This window comes from Nomascus leucogenys, chromosome X (assembly GCF_006542625.1).
Source record: "Nomascus leucogenys isolate Asia chromosome X, Asia_NLE_v1, whole genome shotgun sequence".
Taxonomy (NCBI): domain Eukaryota; kingdom Metazoa; phylum Chordata; class Mammalia; order Primates; family Hylobatidae; genus Nomascus; species Nomascus leucogenys.
In genome coordinates, this window is record NC_044406.1 from 58,280,723 (window position 1) to 58,298,934 (window position 18,212).

An 18,212-nucleotide genomic window follows, 5' to 3' on the forward strand; every position below is an offset into this window, starting at 1 on the left:
GTCATTATAGGAGTCAAGTCGCATTGAAATCAGATATGTAGTAAGAGTTTAGATATGGATAAGATTGAAAGTGTGGTCATCAGGGTTTCAGAGGATTTTGCTAATAATAGGATATGTCAGACTTGAAGACCAGAGGGTGGCAGGAATGTGGTCAGATTCAGGCCCTGGGTTGAAGACATAGGCAGGGATGGTGGGAGGGAATTATTGTAGATCTTATGTGTCCTAACATCAAGTCCTAGGTTCAACTGAATTGGTGGTTTTAAATGGGGAGTTTGGAAATGGAAATTAATCTAAGAGGGTTATATCTGCTTTTCTGTGGCTTACAGATTCTTAAGACCCCTCTCTTTCTATTCCTTTCTTATGAGTACCCCTTTCAGCTTACTATTGCTAAGGAAAGGATCTTCTCAAGGGAAACTTTCTTACTTGCCCTAGGATCCCTGGATGGGAACTCCCCTCCTCAACGGCAGGATGTAGACCATGATTTCTTCCTCCTCTTCAGTGTGGTAGATGAGAACCTCAGCTGGCATCTCGATGAGAACATTGCCACTTACTGCTCAGATCCTGCTTCAGTGGACAAAGAAGATGAGACATTTCAGGAGAGCAATAGGATGCATGGTGAGTTGGGAAAGGGTGGCCACATTGTGACAGGGAACATTGCTGGAGGGTATCCACTGGGCCTAGTATTTGGTGGATGCTTTCACATACATAGTCCTTTTTAGTCATCACAAGGACAAGGAGTAGTAGATGGCTCTTCCCTGTTTTACGTGTGAGGACACTGAGGCTCCTAAGATTATGCAGCAGATAAATGGCACAGCTAAAATTCCAACTCTGATCTCTCTGACTGCATAGATTGTGCTCTTGCCATTAGGCTATTCTGCCTCATAATGTGGAATAGCACACAGGCTAAAGTTATATAGTATATGCTCAATTACTTTGCTGTGGGTTGCCCACTGATACAATTAATTAATATTGATTTGTTTTAAAAAGGAAGAAGTTAGCAGAATTATCCACTTTGTGGAGAAAAATGGTTTCTTTCAAGCTACCTTGCTTATATCTCCCATCCTACTCTGTTCTTATGTCTATAAGGGCATTGACCATATTAATTAAATTAAAAAAGAAACTAAAGGCACAGAAGACCCGAGGCATGAATAGTGAACTGATTTTAGGAATATAAACAAGTCAGTTTTGTTTTTGTTTCATTAAGGAAGTCATTTACTGGCCATTCGTGACAGGGGTGGGCTAAAAACCATACAGTCCCCAAAGGAGGCAGAAATTCAGAAGGAAGATGTAAAGGATGGCTTGGACAGCTCAACTTTTTCTTGAATTTTATACCAATTGATTATAATAGCCATGTTAATTAGTCAGCCAATTTGACAGTTGTCCTGTGGAAATTTTTAGAATGAAACCACCCTGAAAGAATAGCCTGCAAAATAACTAAATTCCTTAGAGAGCTTCTTCACATTTCTGGTTTGGAATATTGGCTTTAAGCATTTATTAGCTCTATGGCATTGGGAAAGAAGTAACTTCACCTCTCTGAGCCTTGGTTTTCTCTCTCTCTCTTCTTAATGAGACTAATGATATCTGCCTATTTCTCAGGGATGTTTTTGAGACTTAAAGAAGATAATACATAGGTCAACACAGTGTGCTGCTTATAACCTCATTTAAATGTTATCTATTATTGTCAAATGGTAAGGCTTCTTCCATTTGGCTGTCCTTTCCTAATCCTGATATTTTCTTTGGGTTTTCTTTTGCAGCAATCAATGGCTTTGTTTTTGGGAATTTACCAGAGCTGAACATGTGTGCACAGAAACGTGTGGCCTGGCACTTGTTTGGCATGGGCAATGAAGTTGATGTCCACACAGCATTTTTCCATGGACAGATGCTGACTACCCGTGGACATCACACTGATGTGGCTAACATCTTTCCTGCTACCTTTGTGACTGCCGAGATGGTGCCCTGGGAACCTGGTACCTGGTTAGTTAGCTGCCAAGTGAACAGTCACTTTCGAGGTGAGATCCAACATTTCTGACCCTTGGGTTGTAAGAGAGAGGTATGATAATGGTCAAAGGAGGCTGGGTTTCTGGCCTGAAACCATAAATAAGTCCTCCAGTTGAGGCATCTTGGGATAAAAGATAGCACACTAGATTAGAAGTCAGGGGACCCAGGTTTTTTCCTGAATCTGCTGGGAAACTTGCTGGATAACTTTGGGCACATCTCTCTGTGTTTAATCTTCCCCATTTTGAACATCAGATAGCTTGGGGATGGATAGGTAGACTTTTAATCAGCTTTTTATTATTTGCTTAGAATTCTGAACAATTAATACCTGGAGACATTTTCAACATATTGAACAGGGAGTGAAGGAGAGATTAATTAAAAGAGGGTAACATTTCTGTAGGAGATCATGGTGTATTGTAGTTACATAGTTACACTCTGGTTGGAACTCAATAGCAGTAGGAGTGGAAGGTTTTATTTTCAAAGGGAGAAACATTAAAGTAATGTCATTGCAGAGCAATGTATTGAGGAGCATCAGATGCATCAGAGGGGAGGAAGAGCATATGAGGCAATGGAAAGAATAGTAGATAAGTGGTTAGGTTTGAATTGTAATCTTAGGTTTGTGAAAAACTTTATATGACTTCAGACAGATTTTCTTTCATTTTCTAGAATTATTTGATTTATGGTAAATTAGAAGGGTGTCAGGAAAATGATATGTGAGTACTTGAAGTGGATTTTAGTAGGTTAGGAGTTGTAGACTAATAGGATAATAAATCTTGGGTGTTAGGTTTGACACAATAGGGGCCAGTTACATGTGCTCCATTATCCAGGGTATGTGTTACCCCAAAGCTTCCTAGGTAAGAGAGTATAAATATGGATTGGGATTAGAGATGCAGCATGATAGTGGAATAAGCATGGACCTTAGAGACAGACATGCCTGGATTCAAATCCTGGTTCCATCACTTGTTTAGCCACCTTTGATAAATCATGTCACTTCTCTGAGCCTCTTAATAGAAGTAGTGGTGTATACCTTCTAAAATTGTAATGAGGTTTTAGAGTAAAAATGTGATTTTGAATCTTAAAGAATAGGGGGATGATGTAACCAAGATAGTAGATATAAGAAAATAAAATGAACACTTAAGATCTGTAGTTGAAAGATGAGAGTTTAAGTCTCAACTCCACCTCTGACTAGCTGTGCAACCTTCGGCAAGTTATTTAAACTGTCTGACCTTTAGTTTTCTTCATCTGCAAAAGGGGACATTAAAAGTCTATTTCATACAATCGTTGTAACGAATGATAGAGGTAACATATGTACTCCCTGGGACTGAAATTTTAAAAAAGATGTAAAGCACCTGACACAGAACCTACCCAACATAACACATGTTGAAGAAAATGAATATTTTTTCCTCTCCCTTCATCATACCTCAGGTTTCTAATTTACAAATTTCAAATCTCCCTGGGATGCTGCGGGATGCTAATAAAATATTATAGCTGAGTGACCTCTATAAGTTGCTAAGCCAATATAAGACAGTGCCATCCGTTGCCATTATGACTCAATGTAGTATATTCCACATTTGAAAACACTACTTAGAATCTACATTTTCCTTACAGTCCCGAGTCTGAAGCTTTATCTTCACTGATAGAAGATGTTCTATTATTTTGGGAACTTCCCAGTTTATAAATAATTAACCCCTATTTTAAATTTGATGCTCCTACCAGCCCCATGAGGTAGATTTTCCTATTCTCTCCTTTGGCAAAAAAGGGAAGCTCAGATTGAGGAAGTGACTTGCCTAAGGTCCTGCAGATAGTGCTTAAAGCTTGGGCTTGAACTCAAGTTTCCTTACTTCCATCTCTGTGATGTTGCTACAATGTGAGCCTTTATGCAGAGGCAGGAATGAGGATCTAGTAAATGCATCAGTGGTGGTATAAGCAAGTGGAGGTACTTGAATTCTACCCTGGACTCTCTCTCTCAGCCAGGCACTTTAAGAGTGAGAGAAAACAGCCCATTTTGGAGCAGGAGTAAAGAGAGTAGTGGAGGGTGGGAGGAGGAAACACTAACAGAAGGAGGAAGGTGAGTCCTCTGGGTTAAAATCCTATTGGATAGAATGGGGTCAGCCATAATGTTTTTCCTTCAGATGGCATGCAGGCACTCTACAAGGTCAAGTCTTGCTCCATGGCGCCTCCTGTGGACCTGCTCACAGGCAAAGTTCGACAGTACTTCATTGAGGCCCATGAGATTCAATGGGACTATGGCCCGATGGGGCATGATGGGAGTACTGGGAAGAATTTGAGAGAGCCAGGCAGGTAAGAGGCAGTGGGATCCCTCTCTTTACTTCTGGGTCCAGCTCCAAACATTTATTATCTTTCTTCCAGAAATCTCTCACTTTACTCAGGGATCCAAATCATTGTCTGGCTGGGGTTATATGAACCAACTGTTAGCCAAGTTCTTGTGGCCCCCTGGAGAACTTGCTCTTGGGGAGATACAGGTAGCAAAGCTTTTTGTGGGGTTATTCCATATCCCCACAAAGGGTCCAAGCAGAGTTTGAAGTTGGTTCTACTATAATTCCTGGCCATTTTCATAAAGGAAAGCCCAGGTGTGACCAGTTCTTGTATCAGTTGAAATAGCTTTTTTTCCCCAGGTTTCTTCACTTTACCCATTATTTACGTCCTTGCTCCTTCATTTCTTTTCTATAGTCTGAATGAGACATTTGAGCAGGGGTACAAAAAGCACTCTGAGAAATGTAGGAAGAGAGGCAACCTGCTTTTTGGCTATCACATGCCCATTCTTTTGAAGGAATTTCTCCAAGTTCTCCTGCTTCATCCATGACCCAGATACGGGCAAGATAGAGTAGGAGGTTAGTGCCCTACTCAGTTGCTGGGTCTTAAGTCATACCACTCACTGGGCAATCAATGATGACAGGTCTTCCACAGAGGAGGCACTTGATAGATAACTAAGAGAGGGGTTGGGGGAAGATCCTTCATGGTTATACTTCTAGCAGGAAATAATAGAGTAAATCTGGAGAAAACTTAGGAAAGTTGGTGTTCGAGTCTCAGCACGGATTCCATGATTTCCAACTGGACTTATTAACATAGTGGGCTTTCATTTTGGAGTGAGAGAAAGGATTATTAATACCTAAGGGTGATTAAGGACAGATGTAGACTATGAATCTCTGGAGGGCAGAACTGGTCCCAGTGCCTGGAAATTATAAGCAAGAATATTCCAACTTACACTAAAATAGAATTCCAATAATTTAAAATATCCAACAGTAAGGGAGATTGTCTCCTCTGGATATGAGTTTCCTATTTTTGGAAAGGCTTAAGCAGAAGCTGTATATAACTTTCTAGTGGTGCTACCAAAGGAGATATCTTCACTGCTGGGAGTTAACTTAGATGAGCTCTGAGGTCCTTCCTAAACATAAAGATTCATAACTTGATGAGACTAAGGGTGAGATGGGCATCTATTTGATACCTAATGAAATCATATCATATTTTCCTTTTTACACATCAGTATCTCAGATAAGTTTTTCCAGAAGAGCTCCAGCCGAATTGGGGGCACTTACTGGAAAGTGCGATATGAAGCCTTTCAAGATGAGACATTCCAAGAGAAGATGCATTTGGAGGAAGATAGGCATCTTGGAATCCTGGGTGAGGAATTTTTAAATTATGAAATTCATTTACTAGAGCCAGAGTATTGAGGAAGACTTTGAAACTGAGGCCTGGACATCACTTAGGAGCACATTGTAGACCAGCATCTCCCAAAGTGAGTCTTATGAGATGATTGTTTTGTGAAAGAGTTATGAGTCTGTCCCAGCTACTCGGAGAGGCTGAGGCAGGAGAATGGCGTGAACCCACGAGGCGGAGCTTGCAGTGAGCCGAGATTGCGCCACTGCACTCCAGCCTGGGTGACAGAGCAAGACTCCTCTCAAAAAAAAAAAAAAAAAAAAGAGTTATGAGTCTGAATGTGTTTCTAAAACCACTAAGTTAAGCAGTTAAATAGTGCTTTTTATGCTACAGGATTTCTTTTTCTTTTTTTTATTATACTTTAGGTTTTAGGGTACATGTGCACAATGTGCAGGTTTGTTACATATGTATCCATGTGCCATGTTGATTTCCTGCACCCATTAACTCGTCATTTAGCATTAGGTATATCTCCTAATGCTGTCCCTCCCCCTCCCCCCACCCCACAACAGTCCCTGGAATGTGATGTTCCCCTTCCTGTGTCCATGAGTTCTCATTGTTCAATTCCCACCTGTGAGTGAGAACATGCGGTGTTTGGTTTTTTGTCCTTGCGATAGTTTACTGAGAATGATGTTTTCCAGTTTCATCCATGTCCCTACAAAGGACACGAACTCATCATTTTTTATGGCTGCATAGTATTCCATGGTGTATATGTGCCACATTTTCTTAATCCAGTCTATCATTGTTGGACATTTGGGTTGGTTCCAACTCTTTGCTATTGTGAATAGTGCCGCAATAAACATACGTGTGCATGTGTCTTTATAGCAGCATGATTTATAGTCCTTTGGGTATATACCCAGTAATGGGATGGCTGGGTCAAATGGTATTTCTAGTTCTAGATCCCTGAGGAATCGCCACACTGACTTCCACAATGGTTGAACTAGTTTACAGTCCCACCAACAGTGTAAAAGTGTTCCTATTTCTCCACATCCTCTCCAGCACCTGTTGTTTCCTGTTTTTTTAATGATGGCCATTCTAACTGGTGTGAGATGATATCTCACTGTGGTTTTGATTTGCATTTTTCTGATGGCCAGTGATGATGAGCATTTCTTCATGTGTTTTTTGGCTGCATAAATGTCTTCTTTTGAGAAGCGTCTGTTCATGTCCTTTGCCCACCTTTTGATGGGGTTGTTTGTTTTTTTCTTGTAAATTTGTTTGAGTTCATTGTAGATTCTGGATATTAGCCCTTTGTCAGATGAGTAGGTTGCAAAAATTTTCTCCCATTCTGTAGGTTGCCTGTTCACTCTGATGGTAGTTTCTTTTGCTGTGCAGAAGCTCTTGAGTTTAATTAGATCCCATTTGTCAATTTTTGCTTTTGTTGCCATTGCTTTTGGTGTTTTAGACATGAAGTCCTTGCCCACGCCTATGTCCTGAATGGTATTGCCTAGGTTTTCTTGTAGGATTTTAATGGTTTTAGGTCTAACATTTAAGTCTTTAATCCATCTTGAATTAATTTTTGTATAAGGTGTAAGGAAGGGATCCAGTTTCAGCTTTCTACATATGGCTAGCCAGTTTTCCCAGCACCATTTATTAAATAGGGAATCCTTTCCCCATTTCTTGTTTTTGTCAGGTTTGTCAAAGATCAGATAGTTGTAGATATGCGGCATCATTTCTGAGGGCTCTGTTCTGTTCCATTGATCTATATCTCTGTTGTGGTACCAGTACCATGCTGTTTTGGTTACTGTAGCCTTGTAGTATAGTTTGAAGTCAGGTAGCGTGATGCCTCCAGCTTTGTTCTTTTGGCTTAGGATTGACTTGGCGATGCAGGCTGTTTTTTGGTTCCATATGAACTTTAAAGTAGTTTTTTCCAATTCTGTGAAGAAAGTCATTGGTAGCTTGATGGGGATGGCATTGAATCTATAAATTACTTTGGGCAGTATGGCCATTTTCACGATATTGATTCTTCCAACCCATGAGCATGGAATGTTCTTCCATTTGTTTGTATCCTCTTTTATTTCGTTGAGCAGTGGTTTGTAGTTCTCCTTGAAGAGGTCCTTCACATCCCTTGTAAGTTGGATTCCTAGGTATTTTATTCTCTTTGAAGCAATTGTGAATGGGAGTTCACTCATGATTTGGCTCTCTGTTTGTCTGTGATTGGTGTACAAGAATGCTTGTGATTTTTGTACATTGATTTTGTATCCTGAGACTTTGCTGAAGTTGCTAATCAGCTTAAGGAGATTTTGGGCTGAGACAATGGGATTTTCTAGATATACAATCATGTCATCTGCAAACAGGGACAGTTTGACTTCCTCTTTTCCTAATTGAATACCCTTTATTTCCTTCTCCTGCCTAATTGCTGTGGCCAGAACTTCCAGCACTATGTTGAATAGGAGTGGTGAGAGAGGGCATCCCTGTCTTGTGCCAGTTTTCAGAGGGAATGCTTCCAGTTTTTGCCCATTCAGTATGATATTGGCTGTGGGTTTGTCGTATATAGCTCTTATTATTTTGAGATACGTCCCATCAATACCTAGTTTATTGGGAGTTTTTAGCATGAAGGGTTGTTGGATTTTATCAAAGGCCTTTTCTGCATCTATTGAGATAATCATGTGGTTTTTGTCTTTGGTTCTGTTTATATACTGGATTACATTTATTGATTTGCATATGTTGAACCAGCCTTGCATCCCAGGGATGAAGCCCACTTGGTCATGGTGTATAAGCTTTTTGATGTGCTGCTGGATTCGGTTTGCCAGTATTTTATTGAGGATTTTTGCATCAATGTTCATCAAGGATATTGGTCTAAAATTCTCTTATTTGGTTGTGTCTCTGCCTGGCTTTGGTATCAGGACGATGCTGGCTTCAAAAATGTGTTAGGGAGGATTCTCTCTTTTTCTATCGATTGGAATAGTTTCAGAAGGAATGGTACCAGTTCCTCCTTGTACCTCTGGTAGAATTCAGCTGTGAATCCATCAGGTCCTGGACTCTTTTTGGTTGGTAAGCTATTGATTATTGCCACAATTTCAGAACCTGTTATTGGTCTATTCAGAGATTCGACTTCTTCCTGATTTAGTCTTGGGATGGTGTATTTGTCGAGGAATTTATCCATCTCTTCTAGATTTTCTAGTTTATTTGCATAGAGGTGTTTGTAGTATTCTCTGATGGTAGAGTGTATTTCTGTGGGATCGGTGGTGATATCCCCTTTTTCATTTTTTATTGCATCTATTTGATTCTTCTCTCTTTTCTTCTTTATTAGTCTTGCTAGTGGTCTATCAATTTTGTTGATCTTCTCAAAAAACCAGCTCCTGGATTCATTAATTTTTTGAAGGGTTTTTTTGGTCTCTATTTCCTTCAGTTCTGCTCTGATTTTAGTTATTTCTAGCCTTCTGCTAGCTTTTGAATGTGTTTGCTCTTGCTTTTCTAGTTCTTTTAATTGTGATGTTAGGGTGTCAATTTTGGATCTTTCCTGCTTTCTCTTGTGGGCATTTAGTGCTATAAATTTCCCTCTACACACTGCTTTGAATGTGTCCCAGAGATTCTGGTATGTTGTGTCTTTGTTCTCGTTGGTTTCAAAGAACATCTTTATTTCTGCCTTCATTTCATTATGTACCCAATAGTCATTCAGGAGCAGGTTGTTCAGTTTCCATGTAGTTGAGCGGTTTTGAGTGAGTTTTTTAATCCTGAGTTCTAGTTTGATTGCACTGTGGTCTGAGAGACAGTTTGTTATAATTTCTGTTCTTTTACATTTGCTGAGGAGAGCTTTACTTCCAACTATGTGGTCAATTTTGGAATAGGTGTGGTGTGGTGCTGAAAAAAATGTATATTCTGTTGATTTGGGGTGGAGAGTTCTGTAGATGTCTATTAGGTCCACTTTGTTTAGAGCTGAGTTCAATTCCTGGATATCCTTGTTAACTTTCTGTCTCGATGATCTGTCTAATGTTGACAGTGGGGTGTTAAAATCTCCCATTATTATTGTGTGGGCGTTTAAGTCCCTTTGTAGGCCACTCAGGACTTGCTTTATGAATCTGGGTGCTCCTGTGTTGGGTGCATATATATTTAGGATAGTTAGCTCTTCTTGTTGAATTGATCCCTTTACCATTATGTAATGGCCTTCTTTGTCTCTTTTGATCTTTGTTGGTTTAAAGTCTATTTTATCAGAGACTAGGATTGCAACCCCTGCCTTTTTTTGTTTTCCATTTGCTTGATAGATCTTCCTCCATCCCTTTATTTTGAGTCTATGTGTGTCTCTGCACGTGAGATGGGGTTCCCGAATACAGCACACTGATGGGTCCTGACTCCTTAGCCAGTTTGCCAGTCTGTGTCTTTTAATTGGAGCATTTAGCCCATTTACATTTAACGTTAATATTGTTATGTGTGAATCTGATCCTGTCATTATGATGTTAGTTGGTTATTTTGCTCATTAGTTGATGCAGTTTCCTCCTAGCCTTGATGGTCTTTACAATTTGGCATGTTTTTGCAGTGGCTGGTACCGGTTGTTCCTTTCCATGTTTAGTGCTTCCTTCAGGAGCTCTTTTAGGGCAGGCCTGGTGGTGACAAAATCACTCAGCATTTGCTTGTCTGTAAAGTATTTTATTTTTCCTTCACTTATGAAGCTTAGTTTGGCTGGATAGGAAATTCTGGGTTGAAATTTCTTTTCTTTAAGAATGTTGAATATCGGCCCCCACTCTCTTCTGGCTTGTAGAGTTTCTGCCAAGAGATCAGCTGTTAGTCTGATGGGCTTCCCTTTGTGGGTAACCCGACCTTTCTCTCTGGCTGCCCTTAACATTTTTTCCTTCATTTCAACTTTGGTGAATCTGACAATTATGTGTCTTGGAGTTGCTCTTCTTGAGGAGTATCTTTGTGGCATTCTCTGTATTTCCTGAATCTGAATGTTGGCCTGCCTTGCTAGATTGGGGAAGTTCTCCTGGATAATATCTTGGAGAGTGTTTTCCAACTTGGTTCCATTCTCCCCGTCATTTTCAGGTACACCAATCAGACATAGGCTTGGTCGTTTCACGTAGTCCCAAATTTCTTGGAGGCTTTGTTGATTTCTTTTTATTCTTTTTTCTCTAGACTTCCCTTCTCGCTTCATTTCATTCATTTCATCTTCCATCAGCCATACCCTTTCTTCCAGTTGATCGCATCTGCTACTGAGGCTTCTGCAATCTTCACGTAGTTCTCGAAACTTGGCTTTCAGCTACATCATCTCCTTTAAGCCCTTCTCTCCATTGGTTATTCTAGTTATCCGTTCTTCTAATTTTTTTTCAAAGTTTTTAACTTCTTTGCTATTGTTTTGAATTTCCTCCCGTAGCTCAGAGTAGTTTGATCGTCTGATGCCTTCTTCTCTCAACTCGTCAAAGTCATCCTCCATCCAGCTTTGTTCCGTTGCTGGTGAGGAACTGCGTTCCTTTGGAGGAGGAGAGGTGCTCTGCTTTTTAGAGTTTCCAGTTTTTCTGCTCTGTTTTTTCCCCATCTTTGCGGTTTTATCTACTTTTGGTCTTTGATGATGGTGATGTACAGATGGGTTTTTGGTGTGGATGTCCTTTCTGTTTGTTAGTTTTCCTTCTACCAGACAGGACCCTCAGCTGCAGATCTGTTGGAGTTTACTAGAGGTCCACTCCAGACCCTGTATGGCTGGGTGTCAGCAGCGGTGGCTGCAGAACAGTGGATTTTCGTGAGACCACAAATTCAGCTGTCTGATAGTTCCTCTGGAAGTTTTGTCTCAGAGGAGTACCCGGCCAAGTGAGGTGTCAGTCTTTCCCTACTGGGGGGGTGCCTCCCAGTTAGGCTGCTCAGGGGTCAGGGACCCACTTTAGGAGGCAGTCTGTCCGTTCTCAGATCTCCAGCTGTGTGCTGGGAGAACCACTACTCTCTTCAAAGCTGTCAGTCCGATAGGGACATTTAAGTCTCCGGAATTTCCTGCTGACTTTTTGTTTGTCTGTGCCCTGCCCCCAGAGGTGGAGCCTACAGAGGCAGACAGGCCTCCTTGAGCTGTGGTGGGCTCCACCCAGTTCGAGCTTCCTGGCTGCTTTGTTTACCTAAGACAGCCTGGGCAATGGCGGGCGCCCCTCCCCCAGCCTCGCTGCCGCCTTGCAGCTTGATCTCAGACTGCTGTGCTAGCAATCAGCAAGACTCCGTGGGCATAGGACCCTCCGAGCCAGATGCGGGACACAATCTCCTAGTGTGCCGTTTTCCAGGCATGTTGGGAAAGCGCAGTATGAGGGTGGGACTGACCCGATTATCCAGGTACCCTCTGTTACCCCTTTCTTTGACTAGGAAAGGGAACTCCCTGACCCCTTGCACTTCCCAAGTGAGGCAATGCCTCGCCCTGCTTCGGCTCCTGCACGGTGCGCTTCACCGACTGTCCTGCACCCACTGTTTGGCACTCCCTAGTGAGAGGAAACTGGTACCTCAAGCAGAAATGCAGAAATCACCAGTCTTCTGTGTCACTGGGGCTGGGAGCTGGAGACCGGAGCTGTTCCTATTCGGCCATCTTGTCTCCACCCCTATGCTACAGGATTTCTAAGAGCCTTAGGTTTATTTTTGTTTATCATGAATCTCCACTTTTTTTCAGTGAATGTCTTCCAATACCACTGATGTACAGAACACATTTTTAGAATTCCTTCTCTAGAAGTATTCCTAAAGGGCTACATAAGGAAGTAGGATTGTATAGGTTCTCAGCAATCTGGGGCCAGTAGCAGATTGGCATGACATGCAGACATACTTGAAATAGGAGGAATGCAGAATACGCTTAGAGTCTGAACTTGAAGAAGGTATCTAGAAGGGCTAAACCAAGGTTAGATGTGGTTTAGTAACATGATGAAACCAGAAAATAAAATAGGCCAGATGGAAAAAAACTTTGGAAGTTAATATAACGGACCATACTCGGGACAGGTGTGTGCCAGTTGATTCTAGATCTGATAATGGACAATAGATCTTACATCAGCTGGATAGGGAGATACAATGAGGAGAAATCCACCATAGGAAAGAGAGATGGTCGTGAGCCTAAAGGAATTATCATTGGCTGGACTTCAGTATGAGTGCCCAGTCTTTGAGATGAGGTGAAACATTAGATATGGAAATTGAATAGGAAACCAAGCTAGAAACTCTGACCAAGGGTTAGAGCCAGAATAAGTGCTCAGTTTTGGTACTTTTTGTCGGCTTCAAAGATGACCTAAGCTAGATTACATGTGGTGGGTAGTGAAGTTCAGAAGAGTCCAGGAGTTGTGGCTAGATTACCTAGTCCAGTGCCTGGATAGAAGATATCATAATTCTCTTTGCTCAGAATTGGTTTCAGATTGAGGCAAGCGCAGGTCTTAGATAGGTCCACAAAGACATGTAGCTGTGGGATCTGGGACAATAAAGTAAGTGAAAATGAGATTGGGGCTGACAATGGGATGAGAGAAATTGATTGCCTCTGGTCCTGGCTGAATGGCTAATTAACTATTTAAATTTGCATAGGTAAATTCTACCTCTCTCAGCTGAAATTTTCTCATCTGTAAATTAGAGTTAATAATTCCTGCCCTATATGACTTAAAATGATGTTTGAGAATCAAAATAAGATAATGGATTTTCCAGTGTTTTCTGTAACTGTAAATTGCAATATACTTGAAAGGGATTGTTATTATTACAAAGAAAGGAGTTTTTTATTTTCTTCTTCACTTTCACTTTCCTTTTCTTTCCCTCCTTCTTCTTCCATTTCCTTCCATGTTTATCCCTTTCATCGTTCTCATTGCCTCTCTTTCCCATTTTCCAGGGCCAGTGATCCGGGCTGAGGTGGGTGACACCATTCAGGTGGTCTTCTACAACCGTGCCTCCCAGCCATTCAGCATGCAGCCCCATGGGGTCTTTTATGAGAAAGACTATGAAGGCACTGTGTACAGTGATGGTGAGCCAATAGGGTTTCTAGTAAATGTGGGCTCTAGGTGGTACCATGTGTCTCTAGAAAACAAATAAATGGGAGATGGGGAGGATGAAGTAGGCAGAATTAGTTGCCATATGTGGATGTTGTTGAATGAATGAATAATATAATAGTAAAACAGGGCTAGGCTTCAATAATAAGAGAAAATTTCTTTTAAATATATTTAAATATATCCTGATTTAAAAAATAAGTTTATTATAGAACTCTGAAAAGCAGACAATTACAAAGTAAATAAGCATCATTTATAGATTGTCACATAAATTTTGACATACCTTTAAATATTTTTATGTGCTTATACAAGTCTATATACAGAGATATGTGATCATATGGTTTGTACAGTTTTGCATCCTACTATTCTCAGTTACCATTGTATTGCGTTTGTTTTTCTATGCCATTATAATGCTACAAACATTTTAATGACTATAAAACACTTTATCTCAAGGATTTGTCATAATTTATTTACTTTTTCCTCTATTGCTTGGACATGTAGGTTTTTTCAGTATTTTTGAATATTGTAAGTCAGGTTGCAATGAATGAATGCATATATTCTAGCTTGCATTTTGGATTACTGTATCAGGAGAGAATCTTAGAAGTGAGAGTATTGTGTAATTAATTTTTTACTTTATCTGAGAACATTAATGCCTGCTAATTCTAGCCAAAATATAAAAGAAAAACTGAAAGCATAAAGAGCAAAGTTGCAGACAAATCTAGAATGAACCTTCTATAAGGCAACTGGTCTAGTCTCTTCAAGAAGTCAATAGTATCAATAAGGGGATTAGAGACATAACAAATGAAATGTGTGAATTTTGATTGATTCTGCTTGTAAAAATAGCTTTAGGAGACATTTTGGAGATAATCGCAAAATTCTTGATATAGACTGGATATTAGATGTTATTAGGGAATTTTCTTAGGTGGAATAATGGCATTATAGTGACATAGGAGATGCGTGCTAATATCATGATGTTTGTATTCTACTTCCAAATGATTCAACAAAAGCAAACAAACAAAAACTGTATGTATGTGTGTGTAGATGTATATACACATAGATTAGATAAATAAAGATGGCAAAATGTTAGCAATAGACTCTAGGTGATAGGTTGATCATTGCACTATTTTTTAAAGTTTTCTGTGTATTTGAAAATTTGAAAAGTAAGAAATAATGAATGAATAAGGAAAGATAGGTTAAAACCATCCTAAATTATAGCCCCTTGTTATAAGCTATACTAGAAATATCCTTCCATATGTTTCTTTGGACGTTTTCATAAACCTTTCTTCAGGATATATTTTTAAGTTGGGGAATTGCTATATCAGAGGATATGTACATTAAAATTTTTGGTGCCTACACCCAAATTGCTCTCTGGAAAGATTTGCAGTCCTATCAGTTTAGAGTTCCATTAGCAGTACCTGAGGAGGACTCCTTTTCTTGCAACCTCATCAGCACTGGGGAAATCTTTTTAATCTTGTCAAAATGGCAGTCTTGTAGGCAAACCACAGCGTCAACAAAACTCACTGTTGTTTTGATTTATGTTTGTTTGATTATTTCATGTTGAAAATTCAGTATTTGTTGCATATATTATTCTACTTGTGCATATGAACCTTTTAAAGAGATAGCTTTGTCTACATTTTTGTGTACTTTTTTTTTCAAATTTTGTCTACATTTTTTTTCAAAAGTGTTATTCCCTTTTACATTTACACTCTTTATAGGTGAGTGAGTAGGGTAGGTGCCGTCTAAACCACTTCTTACCATCATGCATTATTACAATTTGTAAAATCTTTGCTAAATTAATTTGTAAAAAAGTTATCTAGCTATTTTCAATTGTACTTCTTTGATTACTGATGGCATGAAAATTTGAAAAAGGTCTGTACATTGCTTGACCATGTCTTGTGTCCATTTTAGAAATTACAGCCTTAGTGGTTTTTATATATATGTATATATATACATACATACATAACATATACACACCGACATGTACATAATACATATTAAAAGAAAAAAATATTAAATAATCAGAGCCGTTCAAAGATGACATGGACTATAATAGCAGGTAGTGAGTCCCCCATCACTGGAGAGTTTTAAGCAGAAGTAGGGATGTAAGAGCAGATTAATGTATGTTTTCAAGTGAGAGATGTTCCAAATAAGTCTTAAAGTCCCTTTTAGTTCCAAGGTCCTATGATTTTGGAAAACTGACACATAGGGAAGATTAAATTGCTGCATTTCATATAGTAAGTAGTGGCAGAACGAGAAAATAAACTCATCTCTTGACTCCTTGACCAGAGTTCTCCTCAATATTCAATATTCCATGTTGCTGCTACTGCTGCTCCAAAATGCCTTTGTAGTTCATCATCTTTATTTCACTGTTTGGAGCTGATGATTCTCATTCTAGTCAATCTAGGTAATGAGTCCCGTATTTTCCCTGCAGGCTCATCTCACCCTGGTTTGGTTGCCAAGCCCTTTGAGAAAGTAACATACCGCTGGACAGTTCCCCCTCATGCCGGTCCCACTGCTCAGGATCCTGCTTGTCTCACCTGGATGTACTTCTCTGCTGCAGATCCCATAAGAGACACGAATTCTGGCCTGGTGGGCCCGCTGCTGGTGTGCAGGGCTGGTGCCTTGGGTGCAGATGGCAAGCAGGTATTGTCAGGGTTATCTGGCTGGAAAGCCTGCTGGGAGAAGGACAAAGCTGGGTTGCTGGATAGGAGTTAAGCATGGAACTGGGTTCTAAAGTTTAGGGAATAGAAGAAAAATAATCAAGCTGGTCCATCAGAAATTAATAGTTGGTGACCTCATGCTATCTTGCATGTTATTTTTTGTACTGACAAATATATATATCTTCCTTAGCCTTGCAGATAATTCATGATATCCTTTCATCAGCATCTTCTTTCCTCCCTCCTTCCCTCCCTGCCTGCCTCTCCTTTTCCCTCTCCCTCACCTCGGGGGCCCCTAAACCTTGCTCCTGATCCATAAATCTGCTTTAATATTTGCTTGTCTTCTTTTGTATTCAGCCCACGATTTCTAGCTGTGTAACACTGGGTGAGCTACTTAACTTCTCTTTGACTCTGTTTCCTCATTTGTAAAAATGGGATAACAATGGAAGAAGACACATTGGATTTCTGTGAAGATTAATTAAAATGATCCATATAAAGTGCTTAGCACAGTGTCTGGCACATATTAAGCACTCAGTAAATGTTAGTGGTAACAATAATTACCATTGATATTACTTATCTTTTATTTTCTAGTTTCCCCCCAAGACCCTCCCCTGCTTTTCTAGCCACCTCCCCTCATTCCTCTCCCCAGGTGATTACCAGCTCTCTCCTTTCACACTCTTTACCTCTTATTTCCTATCCTATGCTCCTTCCTTGCCCACTTTTATACATTCTTCCCTGTCAGGCTTGTCCTTTTATTCTGATTTTCTTCTCTCATCTGCAATTTGAGATTACCTAAGGAAAAACTGCTGCAGCTCTGGATAGGAGATATGGGCTCAAAATGGGAAAAGGAAATGGGAAAGAATCTGGCATCCCTTGATCTGTAACGACACAGTCCACAACTGCTGAAACTGTTGTCATTATTCCCTCTACTTTCTTCTATTGGGCCTGCAGAAAGGGGTGGATAAAGAATTCTTTCTTCTCTTCACTGTGTTGGATGAGAACAAGAGCTGGTACAGCAATGCCAATCAAGCAGCTGCTATGTTGGATTTCCGACTGCTTTCAGAGGATATTGAGGGCTTCCAAGACTCCAATCGGATGCATGGTATGGGGAGTACTTTTGCCCTGGGCTAAATTGAGGGTCCTAAGTAAAACCTAACTTTATCTGTAATCATGACCAATCCTGAAAACACTGATTTTATTGGTCATCTCTGTCCAAGAGGTGAGCTAGATTGAGAGATTCAACCGAACACAACAGATCTTATACTTAGTACCTTTGGGTGCTGTGTTCTGTGTTACACAGTATGAGGGAAACTGGAAGAAAGTACTGCGAAATGAGGGTTGTGCACAAGAAATCTACAAGAGACTGTGAAGAATAAGCCAGATGATACCTTTCCAATCTTATCTCCCCTCTTCCTTATATTTTAGTACTTTGGCTCCCCCACCCCATACTCCAGCCAACTGGGGCTATTTTTCTTTGCGAACATGCTGATTCCATGCTTTTGCAGTGCTGTTCCCTTCACTTGCAATGCTCCATCTCTTGGTTCCCATTACTAGTTAGTTTAATCATTTGGAAAAAGTAAAACCATCTCATGAGCAAAGTTCATTCCAGTTAGAATTTACTGAATGCCTAATTGGTACTAGGTAATGTGCTAGGTGCTCAGGCAGTCACATAGATATAGAAAAAAAATGATATGCTTCCTGTTATGTCAATCCAGTGCAGGAAATAGATTTTTAAGTAAATCACCAGAAAGTATATCAGTTACAATCCATGGCAACTGATACTGCAGAATTTTGTGGGATAAAAGTTTCATGGATCAAAGAGAGAGTAATAACTGCTTTACAGAGGATATCTGAACAAAGATACGATGGGTAAGTGGTAGGATGCCATAGAAAGAGACCATAAGGGAAGTTTATTCCAGAAAGAGGAAACTATGTGAAAAGTCAACAGGTATTATCAAAGCACCTACAATGTTTAAAGCTT

The 18,212-nt window shown here is 40.1% G+C and overlaps 1 protein-coding gene across 11 annotated transcripts in view; it reads left to right on the forward strand.

The window, feature by feature from the left end:
• Window positions 1-18,212, forward strand: part of HEPH (hephaestin) — a 103,967-nt gene that overhangs the window by 19,242 nt on the left and 66,513 nt on the right. For 8 of the 11 annotated variants that reach the window (XM_030807176.1, XM_030807177.1, XM_030807179.1 and 5 more), the window contains 7 exons: window positions 433-615; window positions 1,755-2,009; window positions 4,128-4,296; window positions 5,501-5,637; window positions 13,421-13,552; window positions 16,006-16,217; window positions 17,183-17,333. In XM_030807176.1, coding sequence (XP_030663036.1) covers window positions 433-615; window positions 1,755-2,009; window positions 4,128-4,296; window positions 5,501-5,637; window positions 13,421-13,552; window positions 16,006-16,217; window positions 17,183-17,333 — 1,239 coding nt within the window. The remainder of the gene's footprint in view (window positions 1-432; window positions 616-1,754; window positions 2,010-4,127; window positions 4,297-5,500; window positions 5,638-13,420; window positions 13,553-16,005; window positions 16,218-17,182; window positions 17,334-18,212) is intronic. The other 3 variants (XM_030807183.1, XM_030807186.1, XM_030807180.1) reach the window with 2 other exon arrangements.